Below are 22,535 nucleotides of genomic sequence, written 5' to 3'. Positions count from 1 at the left end.
TGGAACCGTATCCTTTGGATCTGTCTGTCACAGGGCGGCATATGACTTTACTGTCACACACAACCATCATTTCTACAAATTAATCTCTAATCAACCAAAAATCACAGAACACCGACAAGATACAGAACTGATAGATAGATAGATTGGCACCTTCGGATCCGGAAACATCGCTGTGTTGGGAGAATGCATCCTTGATTCCTTGAGGGCTCTCTCATTGGTGTCTGTGGGACAGACCTGCAGGTCAAGTCAGTGGAACAAATAACAGGGCATCAAGAACATCCTGAACCATATCAATGTTCAGACAGTATTGTGCTTGAAACCAGAATGACTCACACAGATTGTTCGTAACATTTCACATTCAGTTAAAACTGGAGACAATACTTGCACGAATTTAACAAGAATAATGCGCTGCAATTGCAGTCAGCAAGCAGGATGATTCAGCATACTTGATAAGATTTTATACAACTTAAGTAAAATGTCATCTCAGCAAAATGATACAGTGGAGTCCACGGCATAATGTTTCCCAATAAGATTTGATCACTTAATCGGTACATGCTCCAGTAAACCCTTATGACTGCAAAGCCAGCATATCAGCACACTTGCCAACCAAATCTCTAGCATCATCATCTTCTTCATCATTATCTCTGATTGGCAGCTTGTACCTACATAGGAGAACTAAATGACCATTGATATGATAGAAATGTGACCTGAAAACACAAGTTCATAACAGCTGTCTAAATATGCACATAACCTTCAAGCTCATTTACATGAGAAGGATCCCAGTAACACATAGTAGTAAGAATATTAGTGACTCAGGTTGTTTACCATGATGAACTGCAATTTAACAATAACTATTGGATAACTTATAATACATTCAGGTTCTTGATCTGTGTTACTCCTATACTGGTTGAACTACAGGCCTATAGCTCGTTGATGGCAGTAGGCCAAATAAAGAAGGCTCCCTTATGTTACGTGATTGGCTGGGTTCAGTTAAATATGAGATGATTCATAATATAATTTCCCCCTAGTGAATCTCTTCTGAATCATGTGTGCTTGAAGAAATACAACTCCCATGCTGGTAAAGTTGCCCAAATTAAAACTCAAAAAAAAGTTGTCCAAAATGAACTCAATTTACTGCTGCCCGCTAAATAAATTCTTCAAAAGTAAGCTCTAATCTACAGAGCCAGTGGCCCTCTACAAGCCAAGCATGCTGCAGCATGCATAATACATTTCTGGATGGACAGATATTCCAAAGACTTGATGACATATTCAAGTTCCAAAACCAGCACATGAACTGCTAAACATCGCAGATTTAACATACATCATACATGATTTAACATCACAGATTCCGAGAACAAGAAACGATATGGAATGAGCACCTTACTCATGTTATCATCACCAGCAGCAGATCATCCGCGGTTTGCATAGTGCACCCGTATGTTCCTTCCATCAAGCACCTGAAACAGTTAGCATGTAGATAGATAAGCTATGTTAGCAAAGGGAGAAGAACCGCACTGAGCACTGCACATTATCCTGCAAGAGTTTGACTTGTACTATATCTACAGAATTACCTCGTGGCTCATCTTCTCCAATGCTGCAGCTGCTTCAACCTCCGAAGAGAACTTGACGAACCCGTATCCTTTGGATCTCCCCGTCAACGGGTGGCAGATAACTTTCACTGTCACACACACCCATCAGTTAGTTCAGTTGTAATCAACAAAAATTCGCAGATCGACCAACAAGAAAATCCATAACTGATAGAGATGACTACCTTCGACAACATCACCATGCTGGGAGAATGCATCCTTCAGAGCGATTTCGTTGGTGTCATAGGACAGACCTGCAACTCAACTTGGCACAAATAGCAGAGCATCAGGATATCCAGAACTACATCAGTGTTCACAATCTAGCATGACACCAGAATGATTTCACACGGATCCTTCCTACCAATTAAATAGTTAGAACAAATAACAGGGCCCCAAAAGCATCCTGAACCACATCAATAGCATGAAACAAAAAATGGGCACACATAGAATCTTCCTAACATTTACATTCGGTTAGAATTGGATCTGATATCTGCACGAATTTCACCAGAACAATGGACTGCGATGGCAATCAGCCAGCAGGATGATTCACAACCTATCATGAAGGCATGAAAAGCCCACGAGATCTCAAATAATAGGTAAGAGATTCGGATCCACGCATCAATCATTTGGCACAAACTGAGCGCGAGACGGCAAAGAGATCCACGAAATCGTACCTCCAACGAACAGTTTGGAGTATGAGGAGAATGCCGCGCTTCGATCCAGCAACCTCCCGAAAGGAACGGCATGGGGAACCGCTCTGGTTCCCATGGCAAACATCGTCTGCAAACCCTAGCTAGAAATAATCCCCAAATCCAAACCGGCCGAGATCAGAACAAAGCTGCAGAGATATCGATCGGCACGCCTCGCTGAACCTAGGAATTGCTATAACACCCTCAAGATGGGCAGGCAGGGGGGGAATTCATGTGAATTGTTGAGCAAAGGATGGAGTATCAAGATCCAAGATTCGATACAGCACAAAAACACAAGTATCTGGAATTCGGAAGAGAGATTGACACGGTGAACATTGGAATGGCTAAGCACTTCAGTTCTCAGATTCCATTAGCAAGAACAGGGGACCAGACACAACCAGATGTTGCCTTCTGAACCAGGATCACATACATACACACACGACTCTAACCCACAACACTCTCTCGCATTCCTCTTTCGGCCAAACTAAACTAGGCTGCAACAGGATCTACTCCTCGGTGGCGGCGGCGGCGCCCTTCTTGGGGGTCTTGGCGGCGGCGGGCTTCTTCTTCTTGGGCGACTTGGTGGCCTCCGCCTTCTCGGCCTTCTCGGCGGCCTTCTTGGGGAGCAGCACGGAGTGGATGTTGGGCAGCACGCCGCCGTGGGCGATGGTGACCCCCGCGAGCAGCTTGCCGAGCTCCTGGTCGTTGCGGATGGCGAGCAGCAGGTGGCGCGGCACGATGCGGCTCTTCTTGTTGTCCTTGGCGGCGTTGCCGGCGAGCTCCAGGACCTGCGCGCGGGGCAGGACCGATGTCAAACACATGGCGGAAACCGGGAATCGGGGGAAGAAGCGGTTTGCGGGAATCGAACGGAGAGCGGGGGAGGGTGCGTACCTCGGCAGCGAGGTACTCGAGGACGGCGGCGAGGTAGACGGGGGCGCCGGAGCCGACGCGCTGGGCGTAGCGGCCCTTCTTGAGGAAGCGGCCGATGCGGCCGACGGGGAACTGGAGCCCGGCCTTGACGGAGCGGGTCACGGACTTCTTCCTGTCGCCTCCCTTCCTTCCGGCCATCTTGCTTCTCCGGCGAACTGGACTGCTGCTCGGGATGCGGCGGTGGCGGCGCTGCTGCCGGTGTGGTGGTGATGCTGTGAACTGGTGGGTTTGGCCGGCGGGGAGGGCCGGGGATTTTGTAGCAACCGGGGGAGTGAGCGTGAGGGGTCGATCCGCGTGACGTGGTCTGGATGCCGTCAGATCTTGGGAGTGGCGGGCGGTGAGGATTGGTCGGGGGTGTCCGATCCGTGGGAGGGTCGAGTGGGCCAATCGCAGCGCAGGGAATTTCCGATCGATTGATGCGGAGCAAGCCGTATAGACTACTGCTTGTGGGCCTCTCTGCCGATCAAATATCGTCGGTCACCTGCATATGCATATTTACTCCACTCCTTTCTGTAGACGTGTTCTCTCTGATTTTCCTTTCTTTTTTTTAGAGAAAATGGGTTTACTCCTGGTTCCATTATTTTTTACACTAATGTGGACTTTATTACTCAATAGGGGTTAATGAGATGCATGTATTGTGTTTCGTAAAACGCAGCGAGTGCCTTGTTAATGGGGGCAATATCGAGTCCGCGAAGGAATCAGATTGGCCATACTCGCATTATCATTGAGAGTGATTTCCAAGTGGCTGTCAATTTTTGCAACTCTGGAGATAATAATAGGCCAGCAGAACTAAGAGCAATATGTCAAGGAGTTAGAGAAATTAGAAGGGCTTTTACTAGTTTTAGCATTTTGGTTGTTAGGCGTGATGCGAATAATGATGCTCACTTATGTGATGGAGCAATTATAACCAGATCTTCTCGGTAACACTCTCGGGAGTGATTGTAATCCTATCATTTAATCTATAAAAGCTCTTGATTCGCAAAAAAATATTGTGTTTCGTGAAAAAAGGCTATTGTCCTCGCAAAATTCACGAGAGGGTGACTAGCTCTATTTTATTTTGCGTTTCATCCACCTTTACAAAAGAAATAAATCTATATTACCTTTAGCAACCGCTAAAAAGATCTGATTTATTAATTTCAGTCTCTCGACCATAGCCTTTTTTCAACGCTAAAAAGATCTGATTTATTAATTTCCACCCAGTTAGGCAACAGATGAAGCCATTTGAGGCATACAGACAAACTGCTACCAGATAAAGATACTTTAGGCCCTACACGAGCACAACAGACTTTCTAGGACTAACAAATATTTGTTTTTTTTTTTTGAGAGAAGACTAACAAATATTTGTTGTAGTCATGCATGGCTAATTAAGGATACAGCTCGGTGATCGACAAGCACCCTACAATGGGCCTCGTCTTGTAGTGACTGAACCCAGCGTCCATGAATATCTTGCGCCACTCATGCTCGTCACGCTCCTTGCCTGATGTGATTACCATCATCAGCAGATCGGACATGACCTGGCCTTCGTAATTGTCTTCAGAAGGAGACCCGACGACGACGTCCATGATGATAACTTTCCCCCCGGACTTGGGGATTGCCTTCCTGCACTCCATCAGGATTTTCACGCAGACCTCGTCGTTCCAATCATGCAGCACGTGCTGCAACGAAATTCAACAGTTTTTTTTTCACTTAAGGGAGAAACACTCAGCACATTAAATTAAACAGTTTATAATAAACTTTCACCCAAAAGAATCTAGTGTTGTACCTTGAGGAACACAGCATCAGCCATTGGGATTAGACTCATCATGTCACCTGCGATGTACTTGACCACACCGTCAGCTGGGGTGGAATTGATCACGATGGGAAGATCCAGAACTGAGCACTTGATGTGTGGAAAGGCCTTGGCGATCGCCCTCGCCGATGTGCCATTCCCGCCGCCGACGTCGACCAGTGAGGTTACCCCGTTGAAGACCTCGCTGCAGTTGGTGACGACGAAATTCATCGTGAACTGGGTGTCGGACGCCATGCCGGCGTTGAAGACCTGATTTATCGTCGGGTCACGGGACATGATTGTCCACAGGTCTGTGCCATGCGCCATCTTGAACGGCGTCCCAGCGGAGGCTGAGCCTTCATCGCTCTTGAACCACTCGGAGAGGTGCAGGGCCGCCGTGACAAGATACCTGTTGGTCTGGGAGAGCACGAACGGCGAGAAGTTCGTGCACCGGTCAGCACCAGCGCCTGTGTCATCGTCCACGAGGAGGCGAGACAGTGGAGTGAGGTGGTAGGTACCGTCTGCGCCACCATTTGCACACTCCCCTGTTGTCGGAAAATCAACAGTAAAGATACCTGATGCGGCAAGGAACCTCATGAGGCGAGGTAGGTAGGATTTCTTCCTCTCTGGTACTGGAAGGGTAGCAAGCAGGTCAGGTAGCGAGGCGGCGCCACCGTAGCGGTGGATGGCAGTGGGAATCCCGAGCTTGATGGCGCACTCGAGCGCCATGGATTTGAGGTAGCTGAAGGTGTGGTTCCAAAGCTCGGCGTGTGCCTGCAATAGCTCATCGCTGGAAGAAGCCGCCATTAGCCTGGACCGATGGTGCAAGTGCTCAGTTCAAGGGGGCCGAGGTCAACATTTATAGGCCCGGATCCCTCGGAGTCCCTTTGACTAAGTCCAAGCCTTACCATGCAACGCTCCAGTACTTGATATGCCACTTGTCAGCATAAGGCTGTCCACTAGCTGGTGCGCCACGTGGATGAATGAGGACAACATTTGCCAAGCTGGAGCACACACAGTGGTTTGTCCGTTTTATGAAACTGTTTTATTTGCTAGGGGATGGTTCTACGGCGAGTAATGCATTCTGTGTCAAGTGGCGTCGCTGGGTTCAATTATCTATACCTAATAATAAAGGAACTAACGTTTCCGTGGTTCGGTCCGTATGTTTCGGTCGTCCATCACGTTTGCTTCGTCCGTTGCTTGCGCTTTGATCGTAGCGCGTTGCAAGACTTGGCCGCAACAGGCAAACAGTACGGAACTCCGGTTTACGGTGAGACGCGAGATAAAAGGAAACCGATCCCTATTCAAATTGGCAACGATCGCGACGCGAGATAAAAAGGAACCCAGAAGCGCACCAACTCCGTCTCGATTCTTTTTCAACTGCCGGGACTCTTTCCTAAATATAACTAGTTGAATGCCCGTGCGTTGCTACGGGCTTTTAAAAATTTATCTAGCTATTAATGCAAACATAATACAATAGGCTTATAGAAGTAGATATCTATATAGTTGAAAAATATGATGCTACTTTGCTTAAAATATATTTATAAAAATATGTACCCAACTAATTATTCTTGTCATGTAGTATTAGTTTGTAATTAGTTAACCTGTCAGAAATCATTATCCCATTCAGTGCTATCTCAAGTTCTGAATGTACTCTCTAAAAATAAACATACATGGTGATCCCATGAGAGCAGTCCTCTACCTGCGCAATATATTATGATATATCTAAATCTTCTATTTTTCTTGTCTCGAGCCTCCCTGCGCTGCCAAGTAGTGAATATGTCATCAACTTGTACTCTACATCATTTGCAAAGAAAACATGCACAACTTTTGCATGCTACATTTATAGTTGCATAAAAATGAGTAGAATCATCATTCTAGTGATTATTGATTATCATTACATTTGTTGGCTAATTGGAACAAAAAAGTTCAAATATGGCTTCTACAATGTTCTAAATTTCACACATAGTACAATTATTCATTTTTTTGCGGGAAGTACAATTATTCATTAATAGAACAAAAGAATTAAAGTTCATCATGAAACACCAACTCCCAATACATGAATATAATAAGGGACCAAACATATTGTGGTGAAAATGGGCATACGTATATACCCAAGTACCAACAAACTTATTATGTTTCTTAAATGTTCACCATTGAGATTAAGACTATACTAATTCAGATACAACTTTGCTTGCTTTAATTTTTGTTTCGTTTATTTAGATTGGTAATCTCGTTGAATAAATATGACAGCGATAGTTGGATGTAACCTCTAAAGATAGAGATAAAGAATAAATACAAGAAAGCTCTTTATAGTAACGATGGCCAAGATATGAAACATGTTCCATAAGCTTTCATTCCTCTAATGTCCCACTGTGCTTAACATGCTACATTCAGAAATCCGATAAAATTATTACCGCTCATTGCAGCGTTCCTAATTTGTTGTGATTTTGGCTTTGCGGCGAAATATTGTTGAATTTCACCTTGGCATCTATCAAAAACTTCCCGCTGTTGGATGACGCGAGGATCAACAAATCATATAGGTAAAAGGAAGGCTAAAGTCTCCATCGTATAGAATATCACACAAACAAAGCCAAGTAATTGTGGCAAGTTCTAGATGGAACATTCCAAATGAGATTCACATAATATAAATACATCGATCTTACCATCTACCGGAAGGCTAGCTCTACCAATTTAGAACTCTGCAAGTTTGCTAACTCAACATGAGCAGGCTAACAATATGTGCTTCAGAACCATTAGATTGCAGGCATTATCTCCAAGTTGATTGTAAAAGAAGTCGTATGGATGCAATGCTGGTGGCGAGAGTCGTCGTGGAGCTGGTAATCACCATGCACATTGATCGGTAGTCGTGTCGGGTGTGGACATTAATTCCAATTGTCCAGGAAGTAAACAAGGAAAATCATCTTGAATCGTTCATTCCAACTGTTCATGAAAATCCACCTCCTTTGATTACTTTGTAGGTCCTAGGCGAGAAAGGGAAAGGTCATCTGCCAATGTAGTTCACTCGTACATTTGTATAGGTCAATATAATAGTTCAGAATGCCATTATCACTTAACATCTACAACGAATCGGGGATGCTCGTACAACCAATTATCACGGAAACTGATTTCAATTATTAAGATTTGAATGAGTCTACAAATTTCTATCATTACTAAGAAGCTGCTGGAAAATTACAGGGAACATTACGTGCTAAGAGTAGATAGTTACAAACCAGTGCCGCGACAATGTAGTGTGGCTGGATTGGGACACATCAGTAGCAATGCGCGCAAAAAAAACGGTTATCCTCAGAACTGCTAGCTTCCTTCTATGTCCTCACATTTGTCACTAAGCCTCAGTCTACCAGACCCCATCAAGGTGCCGCTTCGAGCCAAAGTTAGAATGTCGGTGGAACGCCTCCGCCCTCCTAGATCGTGCTTCGCCACGTGTGATCCATCTCCCAGCAAGCCCGTGGGTGTACACCCTGCTCTGAAGCAGGGCACAATATCCCTGCCCAGATACATCAAGCAGCTATGTAAGTTGCTTGTGCAAAATAGTATTCATTAAAATGAAACACGAACCTAAACTTCTCATGGGCAACAGTATTTGATCAAACAATGCATCAACACTCATGGTAATTGACCGAAAATTTGGTGAATATTTCAACAATCTGGAACAAGAATGCTTCAGAAGGCATTCTTTTATGGAAGATCTGGTGGGGACAAAAAATAATAATGTTAAACTGCAACTTTTAAGGAAAATAAAACAGCCATAAAAGCAAGGTCCTACCTTGTGCCATGGGTGAAGTTTAAATTGTGGGAATTTAAACTTGGTATAATATTTTTCCTAGACTTAATTTCTTCCCGTGTAGGAGTACCTAAAACCTGAGTACAATGATGTAATTAGGAGTAAATATAACTGACATGTGATAACTTCTTTGGAAGAAAGATCGCAAGTTTGCCTTGATGATTTCAACAAGCTGATCAACGCCATTGTCCCCAGGGAATATAGGCTATTAGAAAATTGTGTGATCAGTTACCTTTCCTAGAAGGAGCTAAGGAAGAACACAACCAGCATACCAAACATCAATTGTTGTTGTGTATTCTTTAGCACCAAATATGAGCTCTGGGGTTCTATATTACCTTGAACAGATGTAGGAAATATTTGAATATCCTTTTACCTATCAAGAGTACAAAGCCATAAACATGTCGATTCCGTGCCACAGCTGATGAGTATGTGAATTCACCTAGCAAAAAATTATTTCATCAAACCATTTCACTATACCAAATTAGTCGAAATGCTTCAGAAAGGGTTCGCTTAGCTTGTAATATACGGACCAGAATATACTGAGGCTTGATTTCCCTGCGACACACTTCAATGTTGTTGTGGATGTATTCCAAAGATCAACGGGTTTTGGTATGAAAAACATACACGTTACCTGATCCCAGATGGTCCGCTTCGGTCACAGGTAGGGATAGTCTTTGGATCCCGGAGTTGGTGTCGTCGCTTGTCCTTCTCTAGCTTGAAGGAGGATGGGGCAGTCGTGGTTCGGGCGCCCCGCGCCCGAACAACAACCATAGGGAGCTCGCCTGGATCCGCCAGGCTAGGGATCATCCTCCGGGCCGGCGACAACTTTTCGTAGCGGTGGCTCGAACCTTGGTGCAGTGCGGCGACGCTGGGCGCAAGATGAGAGATGCCTGAGAGGATATCATAATAGAGATGCGCCCGCACGAGGCAAATATTAGTAGAAAGTCCGTGCGCTCGTAAGCTGACTGATTTCTATTTAGTAACCATGGTGATAACGTCCTGATTGCTTTCTATATAGTAATAAAATCTTGCTTTCCATTAAGTAACAGTGGTGATACCGTCCTGATTTCTTTCCATATAATACAAATCATTGTTAAATTTAGCCATGATTTGTGGAGGAGACGAGGAGGGGCCGTCCAGATTGATGCTGGACTTATATGTTTCCTTATTGTGTGGTAACTGGATTGATACGCAATAAATATGTTTCTATTTTTTCCGAGCGACGGGAACAATGTTTGATGGGCGTTTTTAGGAGATCGACGGTTGAGATTTTCTGAATGTTTGATGTCAAAGTGCACACCATCCCCAACTCCAATTTAATAGTAAAGATTAGCCATGATTTGTGGAGGAGACGAGGAGGGGCCGTCCATATTGCTTTCCATTTAGTACTAACATCTGATCGTTGTAATCCTTCTTTTTTACATGATCGTGGTAATCCCTTGATTGTGGCGATTTTGCAATTAATACTCCTGGTTTACTTCCTTATTTGTCTGACGGGTTTAATTCTTCTGATGTTGATTTAGTATGGACGGCTAGATATCAAGCGGGGGTGTTTAATAGGATTAGACGGCCTAGATGGTCCTGATCTTTAACATTAAACACGTTTGACGACGTACCAACTCGAATATAATAGTATAATAAAGATATGTGAAAGTGAATTGGGTGTGATTCTTTCCTTTTTTGATGCTGGACGAGATTGATGCTGGACTTATATGTTTCCTTATTGTGTGGTAACTGGATTGATACGCAATAAATATGTTTCTATTTTTCCGAGCGACGGGAACAATGTTTGATGGGCGTTTTTAGGAGATCGACGGTTGAGATTTTCTGAATGTTTGATGTCAAAGTGCACACCATCCCCAACTCCAATTTAATAGTAAAGATGAGGCAAACCGCCGTGACTTTCCCATATAAATATCCCAGCCCTCTCGACCCAATCTCCACGACAACTTCAGCGCAAAAATATCCGCCGCAGATCGGAACCTTTTGGCAAACGGGAGAAGCTAATGGCACGGCGGAGATCTTCGGCCTCAAGTTCGGCGCAAATCGGGATCATAGGCAACCGGGATAAAGCTAATGGCGTGGCAGATCTTCGGCCTCAACTTCCCGTAAGTCGCTACAACCACGTGCGAGTGTGGAAAATATAGAACCCTAATATTTCGTTGTATTGATCTGGACCCTGGTGAGGGGTTTATATAGGAATACAAAGGGAGGTTCTTGGAGTACAAGACAAGTTGTGCTAAGTTTAAACCGACTATATCTCTAACTCTAGAATACTCCAATATCTCTACGTATTATACTTCTAACATTCCCCCTCAGTCGTAGCGGGAGTGAAACGAACGTTTGCGACTGGAGAAGTCATGTGCGTCCGTCGCCTCCTCCACCCGCCTCCTCCACCTTGTCATCATCGACGTCCCCTTCTGGTTCCTTCTCTTCCCTCTCTTCCCTCCCGCAGTCACAGCGGGAGTGTCATGGGCGCAAACGATGACGCGGATGCTGTTGACTGGAGCTCTTGAGTCGCTGTAGACGTGTGTATGATGTTGATGTCGAGGTAGCCGAGCGTGATGTAGCCATGGTCGTGGTTGTCGCGGTCGGTGTAGCCGATAGAGCCAAATGCGCAAAAAAAAAAAATTGCACGGTTTTGTGTCGTAGGGCGGCGGCAGCAGGTTTTCTGCGACGGCGGCAGGTTTTTGTGTTGTAGCGCGGCGGCGGCAGGTTTTCTGCGGCGGCGGCGGAGTTTTTACCAGGCGGGCGAGGCGATTGTAGGATCGCCCTAGCAGAGCGCCGGCGGGTTTTTAGGCGGCGGCGGCAGGGTTTCTGCGGCGGCGGCGGGTTCTTGGTTGTCATTGGCAGCGTGCGGCGGCGACTCGCATCGGAGCGGCGGCGACATGCGGCGAGGTTTTGTTTTTGATGGCTTTCGGCGATGACTCGCATGATGTAGACCTTGGCGTTGTTTGGTGTTGGCGATGTAGAACTCGACGAAGAGCTTGATGTAGTTGTACAGCTTGACGTAGTTCTTCATGTTGGTGCAGATCAGCGACGATGTAGTTGTCCAATGTCGATGAAGATCTTGATGGTGCTGAAGCTGGGTCGATGTCGTTCCGGCTTGACGCAGTGTAGATGTCGGTGCAGTGCAGATCCTTGCAGATCCTGGTGTTGACGAAGTCGCGATAACATTGTTGGTCGGTGCGGGAGGTCGCGGCAGCTCTGCATGAGCCTGAGAATCGATCTGCTGCACGCCCATGCACAAGCATGCATGCATCTCCAGTTCTCCACATAGAAAAAGTGAATCCTTGATTGCCTGTACGTACCCTGAAACAAACTTGCTGCTGCATGCCCACGCCGCCGCGCGTGAAGAAACAAGCAGAAAGTCGCGTGGCCGCGGCCTCTGGATGCGTACCGCGGCTCGAACGTACGAGCGGACAGCGGAGGGAGCGGGCAACCTGTACACCGCCGTATGATCCGGATTTTTGCACTGATTTGGACCGGACGAGGACAATGAATCTGGTAGATTTAGGGATTTTATTTCTGGCTAATTGGATAGAATCTGGGAATTTGAGAATTTCGAAATTTGGAGCTAAGCTAGGAACTCGAATTTGATCTAAGATCTAAACTGAAGAACCGATCCGATCTTTGATCGAAACCGGGTGCCGCGCCCCGAGGAGAGATCTCCCTGGGGGCGGCGCGATGCGGAAGTGGTGGGAGACCTAGGATCGGCGCCGTGAGGCTAACCGCTCTGATACCATGTGGAAAATATAGAACCCTAATATTTCGTTGTATTGATCTGGACCCTGGTGAGGGGTTTATATAGGAATACAAAGGGAGGTTCTTGGAGTACAAGACAAGTTGTGCTAAGTTTAAACCGACTATATCTCTAACTCTAGAATACTCCAATATCTCTACGTATTATACTTCTAACAGCGAGAAGGAGCAGTAGTTAAGAAAAGGCCATCTGCAAGCGCACCGAGTACATGAACTGCCTCGCCTCCTGCCTCGATGCCGTCACATCTCGACACCAAGGCCAAGATATCGGCAAGTCCTTGGGCAGCACCCTCGACTGATCCCTCCAAACGGGCAACCTAGATGTGTCTGAAACCATGGACAACTTTGAGCGGTAGTTCATCAACATGGATGTCCAGACTGAGTTCATGGAGAGCGCTACGGCCGGTTCCACCTCGCTAACCACGCCCGAGACGGAGCTACTAAGTACAACAACCTCATGCAGCAGGTCGTAGATGACTACAGGCTTGCGATTCTTGGTCGGCCAGCGGCTACCAGTGACATCGGAACAGCCTCATGCAGGATGTGGCGGATGACTACAGGTTAGAGATTCTCGATCGGTCGGGCTGCCGTAGGCCACCGTGCATCTCCTTGCCGCAGGCCACAAGTGCAGTCCATGCTGAGATCGAGAGAACTGCAAGGTCTGCTGAAACTAGCTACCAGCTGCACTTGTGGTCTTTCGCCTCAACAATCTGAAAACGAGTGCCCTCTTATGATTGGACCAGCTGTTCATGTAGTATATGTGTTCCCAGGTTCCATGTACGTAGTATTTCGTTATTTGTCTGCGATTTAATTAAAATTTAAACTATTAATCATAGTCTAACCCCCACTTATGCAAGTTTCAAAGAGGGCCAAGGTGCATGCAGGATAGCAATATGATCAGTTAACCTCTGGTGATTATAGACCAAAATATTGTGTGACTTAGACATGATAAAGTTGCGGCCTTGGCTATATCTTTCAAGCTAAGCAGGCTGACCAATGAATATCACCTATCTTTAATCTATATTTTTTTCCATGATTATGCAAAAATATTACCTAGATTATTGAGATGATGAATAGGGTGGCATGGCTGAATCGGCGAACGGAGTAGGAAGTGCTGGCACGCTTGACCACGAAGCACATTTTGGACGCGGTAACCTTGGCTGGTTTTTGCAAAAGTGTCAACACAAATGGTTTGTAGGAGTGGTTAATTATTTATTACTCCCAGTGCAACGCCCGGGCATTTTTGCTAGTTTTTCTTAAAGGCTTTGGATTCTGGACTGCTCTTCAAAGCCCGTACTACGAAACCTAGTTTTAGAAAGATTAAAAAAATATGATCCGACTCTCTCAAATATAGTTACTCCAATTTCGAAATACCAAATGGATGCCGAATCATAGTTATTTTCATATAACATGAAGAAATTTTCGTGAAAACATAAGTTCTTCTGTGATTAGTGTGATTGGCGCACTTCACTTCCTGGTGGTCACCAGGATGTTCCTTGGTAGGATGTTGAGTGTGACTTACAACCCGGTGAAAAGATAGAGCATTTCTCTAGGAGCTGAATAGTAAGACAATTAAAGCACTCATTGTGACAGAGGATAGAGAGAGATTTATATTACAACAATACTCTGAGAAGGTATATGAGAGAAAAATAACTCATGACCCGAGAGGCCAATACACAATGTCAACTTTCCGAAGAATGTGACTCAATGCTCAATACTATAGTACTATATATTAAAGTTGAACCCTTTTGCTTGCAGGAGAGTGCTCCACTTTCATGCACTGTAGATACCCACTTCCTTCCAATCAATCTCTAACACGTGGCATATGCTACAATATATTTTTATTTTCTTTTTTTCCTCTTTTGAGAGTTTTGAATCATAGTTTTAGACACAACAATTTTCCATCAGAAATTTGCTGGCTGTAGCTACCTACGTATACCTCTCAAACAAAAAGTTACCTACATCTGCAATGCGTTTTTAAGCCTCTTCTTTTAAAATTTCTTGGTGGGAATTCTGGACATACCTTTATGGCTATAATTTATAGATGGCATATTTTTAGCTCTTTTTTTAAATTACTTGAAAGAAATCTTCTGGCATAACTTTCCGGCCGTAATATTTAACACAACTGGATTCAATACACATTTTCGGCCGTAAGTTTCCGACGGCAATTAGCGTACATCTACGATAGTATTTTTCTCCAACTCTTTTTAATTACTCGATGGTCATTTTCTGGCAAAAATTTCCGCGACCTAAATTTCAAGTGGTAGTTACCCTATCACAAGTCTTTGAGATTGCGCAATTTTATGGCCGTAGTTTGATGTCGGATATCAACCGTAAATTTTCCGTTAGACAGTATGTCTCTGACACAACTTTCTAGCCGTAGTTTCTCTACGCGGTTTCCATACTCTCACTCTTCAAGGGTGCATAATTTCCCGCCAGGCTGTAAACTTCGCGTGTTACTACACGCCAAAAAATACACATCGGGCATAATATATCGTGTAACCGGTGTATACATATATACTATATACCGGTGTGAATATATATAGATTTCTAGCTCACAAAGCTCCACTGGGTGTAATTTCGCGCCAGGCTGTAAACTTCGCGTGTTACTACACGGCAAAAATACACATTGGGCATAATATATCGTGTAACCGGTGTATACATATATACTATGTACCGGTGTGAATCCAGGGGTATATATGATGCCCCCCATAGGGGGCCTCACAGCGATCCGAGCACGTGGACCGTTAGATCATTTTATCGGTGCATCTCGTCCGTTTATTTTGGGCACTCCTTCCGCAGGGGTATTTTCGGTATTTCACGCTGCCTGGTATAAAAGCGAGTCTCGAGGGCCAAAAAAACCCTACCCGCCTCGCGCGCCCCCGCCCCTGCCCCGCTCCATTCGTCTCCTCCCCCAATCCCCTCCTCCTCGGCCGCCGCCACCGCTGCTCGTTTGGCTGGCCGCCAACCTCCTCTCCGCCCCTGCTTCTCACCGCCGGCGACTGCGGCCACCGCTGCATCGTGCGGGTATCCCTAATCCCCGCGCGTGGGTGCTCCTCCCCGATCCCCTCGTTCTCCTCCTCTCCCAATCTGGTCACTTCTCTCCTCTCCAGCAATCCCCTTCCTCCATTTCATCTCCGGTGAGCCGCCGTCCCTCGCGTCCTCCCTCTCCGGGTCATCAAGGCCAAGGACGAGAGCGAGGTCCTCATGGTAGGAAAGCTGGTGCTGCAACTCGGCTCTAGCATGGCCGCGCTTTCTACGGAGTTCGTCGGCTCCGGCGAGGCATGGAGGTGGGCGTCGGGCGTGGCCGTCCTCAGCGGTGCGCTGGCCGCGCCGGTGAACACGATGGAGCATGAATTTTCTTCCCTCTTGCGAAATCTTGAGCTAGGGTTTGTGGGGGCAGCAGATTCCTGAGTCCACTCCATGAAATCGAGAGCAGGAGGTGGTGCCTTCTGGTAGGTTTTGATGTGCTTCTCATTCTTCCCCTTTGATTTTTTGCAGCCATGGAGCTCCTTTGCCATGGATTGGTTGAGGTGTGCTTCTGGTTGACCCCTGCAGATTCGATTTGTTTTGCTCCTTATTACGTCTCTGTAATATCCCAGGTTTAGAGACGATCAAGGGGTAGATTTTAGAAAGGAATGTGCATTGCATCGTAAATTCTGGGAAAATTTCGCGCTTTTAAAACAAAACTGCATCGAAGGGTGACAGGTTTCTCTCTCGACACCTTACAGGGTTAGGGTTTCGAGAGTGCGACAAACTTGTTCCTACTCAACTAAATTAGGGTTTTGGAGAAGAAAGAAGAGATATTGCATTACAAACTTAAGTTGCATGATTGAATTCAAATTTAAGTTGCATGATTGAATTCAACTCCAAAGTTGAATTTGAATTTAAAATTCAAACATTAAATAAATAACCATAATTCAATTATGAGGAAATTCATCAAGTCAAATGTAAATAGTATACATTATGAACAATACAAATAAGAAGACAAGCTCATTAGAGAAAAACTTGAGCTTTATTGATTAACACACATTATACAATGTCTTTACATTATTCACAAATGAAATAAAGGAATATTACAACATATTACAAGAATTGGACAAAAATAGAAAAAGAAAAGAAAAAGAAATTACAATTCAATGATCTATCCTAAAACTACAAGCTAAACTTCATTTAGTCTTGTACTTGATGATCTACATGATCATTTGATCAATTTGATCCCTGCACACAAACACAAAGAAAACAAGTGTTATGCCAAGTGGCATAGCCACTTGGCAGGTTAGAAATCAAATGAAATTGGAGAGGATATGACCAAAGCTGCCGAGCTGATCCATTCTCAGCCTAGACACAAGCCAGATACCAAGCATGTGCACACACACACAGCCAGACTGCTCACCAAGCAGTGTGCATGCAGCACAACACACACACACAACTCAGTGTGTCACCAAGAGAGGCCAGGCCTTGCTGTCGACCAGGAGATCAACACAAGGTTCATATAAAACCTTTTCCACCGCCAGAACCAGCAGCTCATCGACAGACAGCAGCTGGGTAAGTTCACAAGAACACAAGAACACAAGAACACAAGAACAGGTTGAACAGCCACTGCTGTTCAACAAATCTTCACAGACCACGTAAGCTGAATCAAGCACCACAGGCTTGCTAGGAGGAGCAGGGCAAGCATAAGATCATCACAAAAGCAAACCCTCTACACCAACAACATTTCTAGGAGCTGGAGTGAGGTATACATCAAATCAACCTGAACAAAACCAAGTTCTGCTCATAAATAAGCATCCAATGCATCACAGAAGCACAGAAGGGTAGGATACCCTGTTTGTATCATCATTTGGCTGTAAAGCCATTTGGTGCAAGCAAATATGGGTAAAGATCACTAGGCAATCATCATATGGGAACAACAGTTATGCAAATTAATGCATAACTGAAGAAATCCAACAAAAGATGAAGTCACAGCTAGCCTAGCCCACACACTTAGCACCTACAGCTGTTTATGCCATCAGATTATAGAAAAATTCTTGTCTATATATTTTGTCAACATCAAAAGGCCACTGGAAGTCCAATATTGGATCAAGCCAGTGAACAACTATTCCATTCCAGCAAGCAATCATAAATCATAGCATGCCACAGAGAGGGGAGCAACCATGACAGCATCACAAGTGCTGCCAGGGCCACCTCAACCCTGAGCCAGCACAAGAACCACACATCATTATCCATTTGGGATTCAGTAGAGGGCTAGGGTACACAACTGAGTGTTGGCATCCATCTAGCCCTAACACATTTAATAGGATGATCACAACTGCAAAGAAGCTCACATCACTTATCCACTTCAGTAAAATTCAGGCAATATAGATAAGTGAACAACATAAATAAATCAAAGCACCAGGGCTTTGCTGATGATCCAATGGATCATTGCAAGCAACAGCTGCTGCTTAAGTAAGCACCAGCACACACCGGGACCAGCTTGTGTGATACACATACATCATAGATTGAACAGAATTGAAGCACCGAAGAAACACGGTAGCTTTTACAAGCAAGCGATGATCATATGATCATCGAAGCTTGCTAGAGCATGCCGGGGCATGCTAGGGCATCAACGGCATCAACACAGGAATCATATAAATGAAACAGCCACAATTAAGTAACAGTTATATCATAGATAATCACATAATTAACTCATGATTGTATCCAGTAGCACCTCAAATGATTGATGAACCACTGGATCATATTACACAAGCAGGCATACATCAATTCATTACTGAATCACACTGTTAAGGCCACAGTAATGCTCAATTGAGCATAATCATGAATTGAGCACAAGGATTAGCACACAATTGTTCTGGCACTTGCAAATTTGCAAGAATTTCACACTGTAATTAAGCCAGGGAAGCATACATGAACACACATGAGTGAGCGGCAAGCATAATAACATGAACAGAAGCACAGAGCAAGAATCTAGCAAGAATGGCAAGCACTGGCATGGCCAGGGCAACAATAGCCAAGGCCAGTAGAGGCAGTAGCATGCACAACATGAGCAGCACAGCAGCAACAACAACACATCAGTAGGGCTAGCACAACGGCTAGCACAGCAACCCAAGCGGCGTAGCAGCAGCACAGCAGCACAGCAGCACGAGCAGAACATCAGCAGCATCACGGCATGGCCGCACCTCTACGAGGCACGGCAAGCCAGTGACCAAGCTAGAGGAAAAAGAGGAGGAGAAGAAGTAGATCAGGTAGAAGAAGCGTAGGCGGCGCACATACCTGGAGCAGCAGCACCACGGCGTGCCATGGCGGCACGGCGGCACGGGCCGACCTCGGCAGCGCCAAGCCGCGGGCCGAGGCACAGCGTCGCCGGCGCGAACGCTCCAACACCACCACGGTGTGGCTCATGGCCGCACCACCGCGTCGGATTCGCCGGTGAGAGGCGAATCGCCGCGAAATCCCCACGGCCGTGTGGGCGAACACGATGGGGGCGAACCAAGGCGAAGCCGAAGACCAGATCGAGACGGTGGATCTGGTGCGCCGTCGAGAGGCGGTCCATATCGGCACCACCTCGTCGCCGGCAAGGGCTAGAGGCGGCCGGAATCGAGAGGCGATGGCGGTGGCGACGCGAGTCGCCAGAGGAGGATTAGGGTTAGGGTTCAGACACGCGCGATCGAGGGGAGAGAGTGAGCGACCGCTCGGGTCGGTTGGACCCGAGCTGGTCTAGCTCAACCCGCTGGGCCTCACTGACATGTGGGCCCAGGGGCAAAAGGGTCTTTTCACAATTCTTTAAAATCCAGAAACTTTGAAATTGCACCATAAATGTTTAATGGCTCTAAAAAATAATTAAAAATATGAAAACCACTCAGTATAAAAAACTCTATCATAATAAAATATGAAGTAGAATTTTTGAAGATAAACAAGAATAAGTTCAAATTTGATGATTAAAATAATCATTTAAAATAACATATATTATTTTCAATAATGAAAATAAGTCCATAAATTCTTTTGGACTTTAAAAACACCTTGACAACATTTCAAGGTTGTATTTGCCCTAAATAGAGTATCTCCAAATTATTCTTAGTATTAACCTCTCACATGAAATAATAACGACATCGGAAGGGGGAACAAACCCTAAAACTGGAATCATGCATCAATGCTTCTTTAACCATTGCCCTTATCGGACAATGATGCTATTTTTCAGCAACAGAGGACAAGGGTCAGTCCACACCATCCAACTGCAACACTTTGCAGTATTCAGGCAAGTTCATCACTTGCTCATGTTATTTGAGTATCTTTATCAAATTACTTGCAAAGTACTATGATTATCACTATTGCATAAAAAACCAAAACCACTATTTTCATAACTATGAATATGACTATGTGGTTGGCAATGGAACCATGGATTGTGTTGATATGGTGGAGGTTCCATTGCAAGGGTTTATATCCATCTAGGATTAAACAACAAATGTCGTCCAGTGATTCTTGTGCCGTAAAACCCGTGTTAACCATAAGATCTGGAGTGGGACGGAGTAGTCAAAAGTGTTTCCACCTCTCGTACATCAACGGACGCGCTTTACCGTAGACACTTGTATCCGTCGGGGGCAAGCGGTGAGGTCAGGGAAGCCTTAAGTCCCCACGGCATTGTCCATAGACACTTGTCGCCCGAGGAACAAGCGGTAGGCTGGGGAAGCCTTAAGTTCCCCACGGTATTGCGGTCTATGATGGGTTGCAGCTACCGGCGAAGGAGTTTGGTTAACGAGTCCCAAACTGTTGTCGTGGTCGGGGTCCACCCGTGAGTGGGTGATGGCGTGTATTTCACACGTTCGTTGGGCAACCCCAAGAGGAAGGTATGATGCGCACAGCAGCAAGTTTTCCCTCAGAAAGAAACCAAGGTTTATCGAACCAGGAGGAGCCAAGAAGCACGTTGAAGGTTGATGGCGGCGGGATGTAGTGCGGCGCAACACCGGAGATTCCGGCGCCAACGTGGAACCCGCACAACACAACCAAAGTACTTTGCCCCAACGAAACGAGTGAGGTTGTCAATCTCACCGGCTTGTCTGTAACAAAGGATTAACCGTATTGTGTGGAAGATGATTGTTTGCGAGAGAAAATAGTAAAAACAAGTATTGCGACAGATTTGTATTTCGAGTATTAAATAATGGACCGGGGTCCACAGTTCACTAGAGGTGTCTCTCCCATAAGATAAAAGCATGTTGGGTGAACAAATTACAGTCGGGCAATTGACAAATAGAGAGGGCATAACAATGCACATACATGACTTGATAAGTATAGTGAGATTTAATTGGGCATTACGACAAAGTACATAGACCGCCATCCAACTGCATCTATGCCTAAAAAGTCCACCTTCGAGGTTATCATCCGAACCCCCTCCGGTATTAAGTTGCTAACAACGAGACAATTGCATTAAGTATGGTGCGTAATGTAATCAACAACTACATCCTCGGACATAGCGCCAATGTTTTATCCCTAGTGGCAACGAGCACAACACAACCTTAGAACTTTCTGTCATCGTCCCGGTGTCAATGCGAGCATGAACCCACTATCGAGCATAAATACTCCCTCTTGGAGTTAAAAGTAAAAACTTGGCCGAGCCTCTACTAGAAACGGAGAGCATGCAAGATCATAAACAACACATGTATAATAACTTGATAATTAACATGACATAGTATTCTCTATCCATCGGATCCCGACAAACACAACATATAGAATTACGAGATAGATGATCTTGATCATGTTAGGCAGCTCACAAGATCCAACAATGAAGCACAATGAGGAGAAGACAACCATCTAGCTACTGCTATGGACCCATAGTCCAGGGGTGAACTACTCACTCATCACTCCGGAGGCGACCATGGCGGTGTAGAGTCCTCCCGGAGATGATTCCCCTCTCCGGCAGGGTGCCGGAGGCGATCTCCTGGATCCCCCGAGATGGGATCGGCGGCGGCGGCGTCTCGGTAAGGTTTTCCGTATCGTGGCTCTCGGATGCGGGGGTTTCGTCACGGAGGCTTTAAGTAGGCGGAAGGGCAAGTCAAGAGGCGGCACGGGGGGCCCAGACCATAGGCCGGCGCGGCCAAGGGTGGGGCCGCGCCGCCCTAGGGTTTGGCCACCCCGTGGCCCTCTTCGTTTCGTCTTCGGACTTCTGGAAGCTTCGTGGAAAAATAGGCCCCTGGGCTTTGATTTCGTCCAATTCCGAGAATATTTCCTTACTAGGATTTCTGAAACCAAAAACAGCAGAAAACAGACAATCGGCACTTCGGCATCTTGTTAATAGGTTAGTTCCGGAAAATGCACGAATATGACATAAAGTGTGCATAAAACATGTAGGTATCATCAATAATATGGCATAGAACATAAGAAATTATCGATACGTCGGAGACGTATCAAGCATCCCCAAGCTTAGTTTTGCTCGTCCTGAGCGAGGTAAAACGATAACAAAGATAATTTCGAAGTGATATGCCATCATAACCTTGATCATACTATTTGTAAACATATGTAGTGGATGCAGCGATCAAAACAATGGTGATGACATGAGTAAACAAGTAAATCATAAAGCAAAGACTTTTCATGAATAGTACTTCAAGACAAGCATCAATAAGTCTTGCATAAGAGTTAACTCATAAAGCAATAAATCAAAGTAAAGGTATTGAAACAACACAAAAGAAGATTAAGTTTCAGCGATTGCTTTCAACTTGTAACATGTATATCTCATGGATATTGTCAACATAGAGTAATATAATAAGTGCAATAAGCAAGTATGTAGGAATCAATGCACAGTTCACACAAGTGTCTGCTTCTTGAGGTGGATAGAAATAGGTGAACTGACTCAACATTGAAAGTAAAAGAATGGTCCTCATAGAGGAAAAGCATCGATTGCTATATTTGTGCTAGAGCTTTGATTTTGAAAACATATAGAGAGCATAAAAATAAAGTTTTGAGAGGTGTATGTTGTTGTCAACGAATGGTAGCGGGTACTCTAA

General features: G+C 45.3%; 1 protein-coding gene and 2 pseudogenes across 1 annotated transcript; all 3 read right to left on the bottom strand.

Annotated features, from left to right (window-relative positions):
- Positions 1-487: 487 nt before the first annotated feature.
- Positions 488-3,388, bottom strand: LOC124653526 (annotated as a pseudogene).
- A 1,181-nt stretch (positions 3,389-4,569) lies between these two features.
- On the bottom strand, positions 4,570-5,780 carry LOC124651777 (flavonoid O-methyltransferase-like protein Os11g0303600). The gene is made up of 2 exons (XM_047190812.1): positions 4,968-5,780; positions 4,570-4,860 (listed from the first exon to the last, which is right to left on the bottom strand). Exons 1-2 carry the CDS (start codon positions 5,778-5,780, stop codon positions 4,570-4,572), a joined length of 1,104 nt encoding a protein of 367 aa, XP_047046768.1.
- A 2,551-nt stretch (positions 5,781-8,331) lies between these two features.
- Positions 8,332-11,800, bottom strand: LOC124657289 (annotated as a pseudogene).
- Positions 11,801-22,535: the final 10,735 nt, after the last annotated feature.

The sequence above is a fragment of the Lolium rigidum genome, chromosome 5, assembly GCF_022539505.1.
Source record: "Lolium rigidum isolate FL_2022 chromosome 5, APGP_CSIRO_Lrig_0.1, whole genome shotgun sequence".
Lineage (NCBI taxonomy): Eukaryota > Viridiplantae > Streptophyta > Magnoliopsida > Poales > Poaceae > Lolium > Lolium rigidum.
This window is presented reverse-complemented; position numbering and strand designations above follow the sequence as displayed.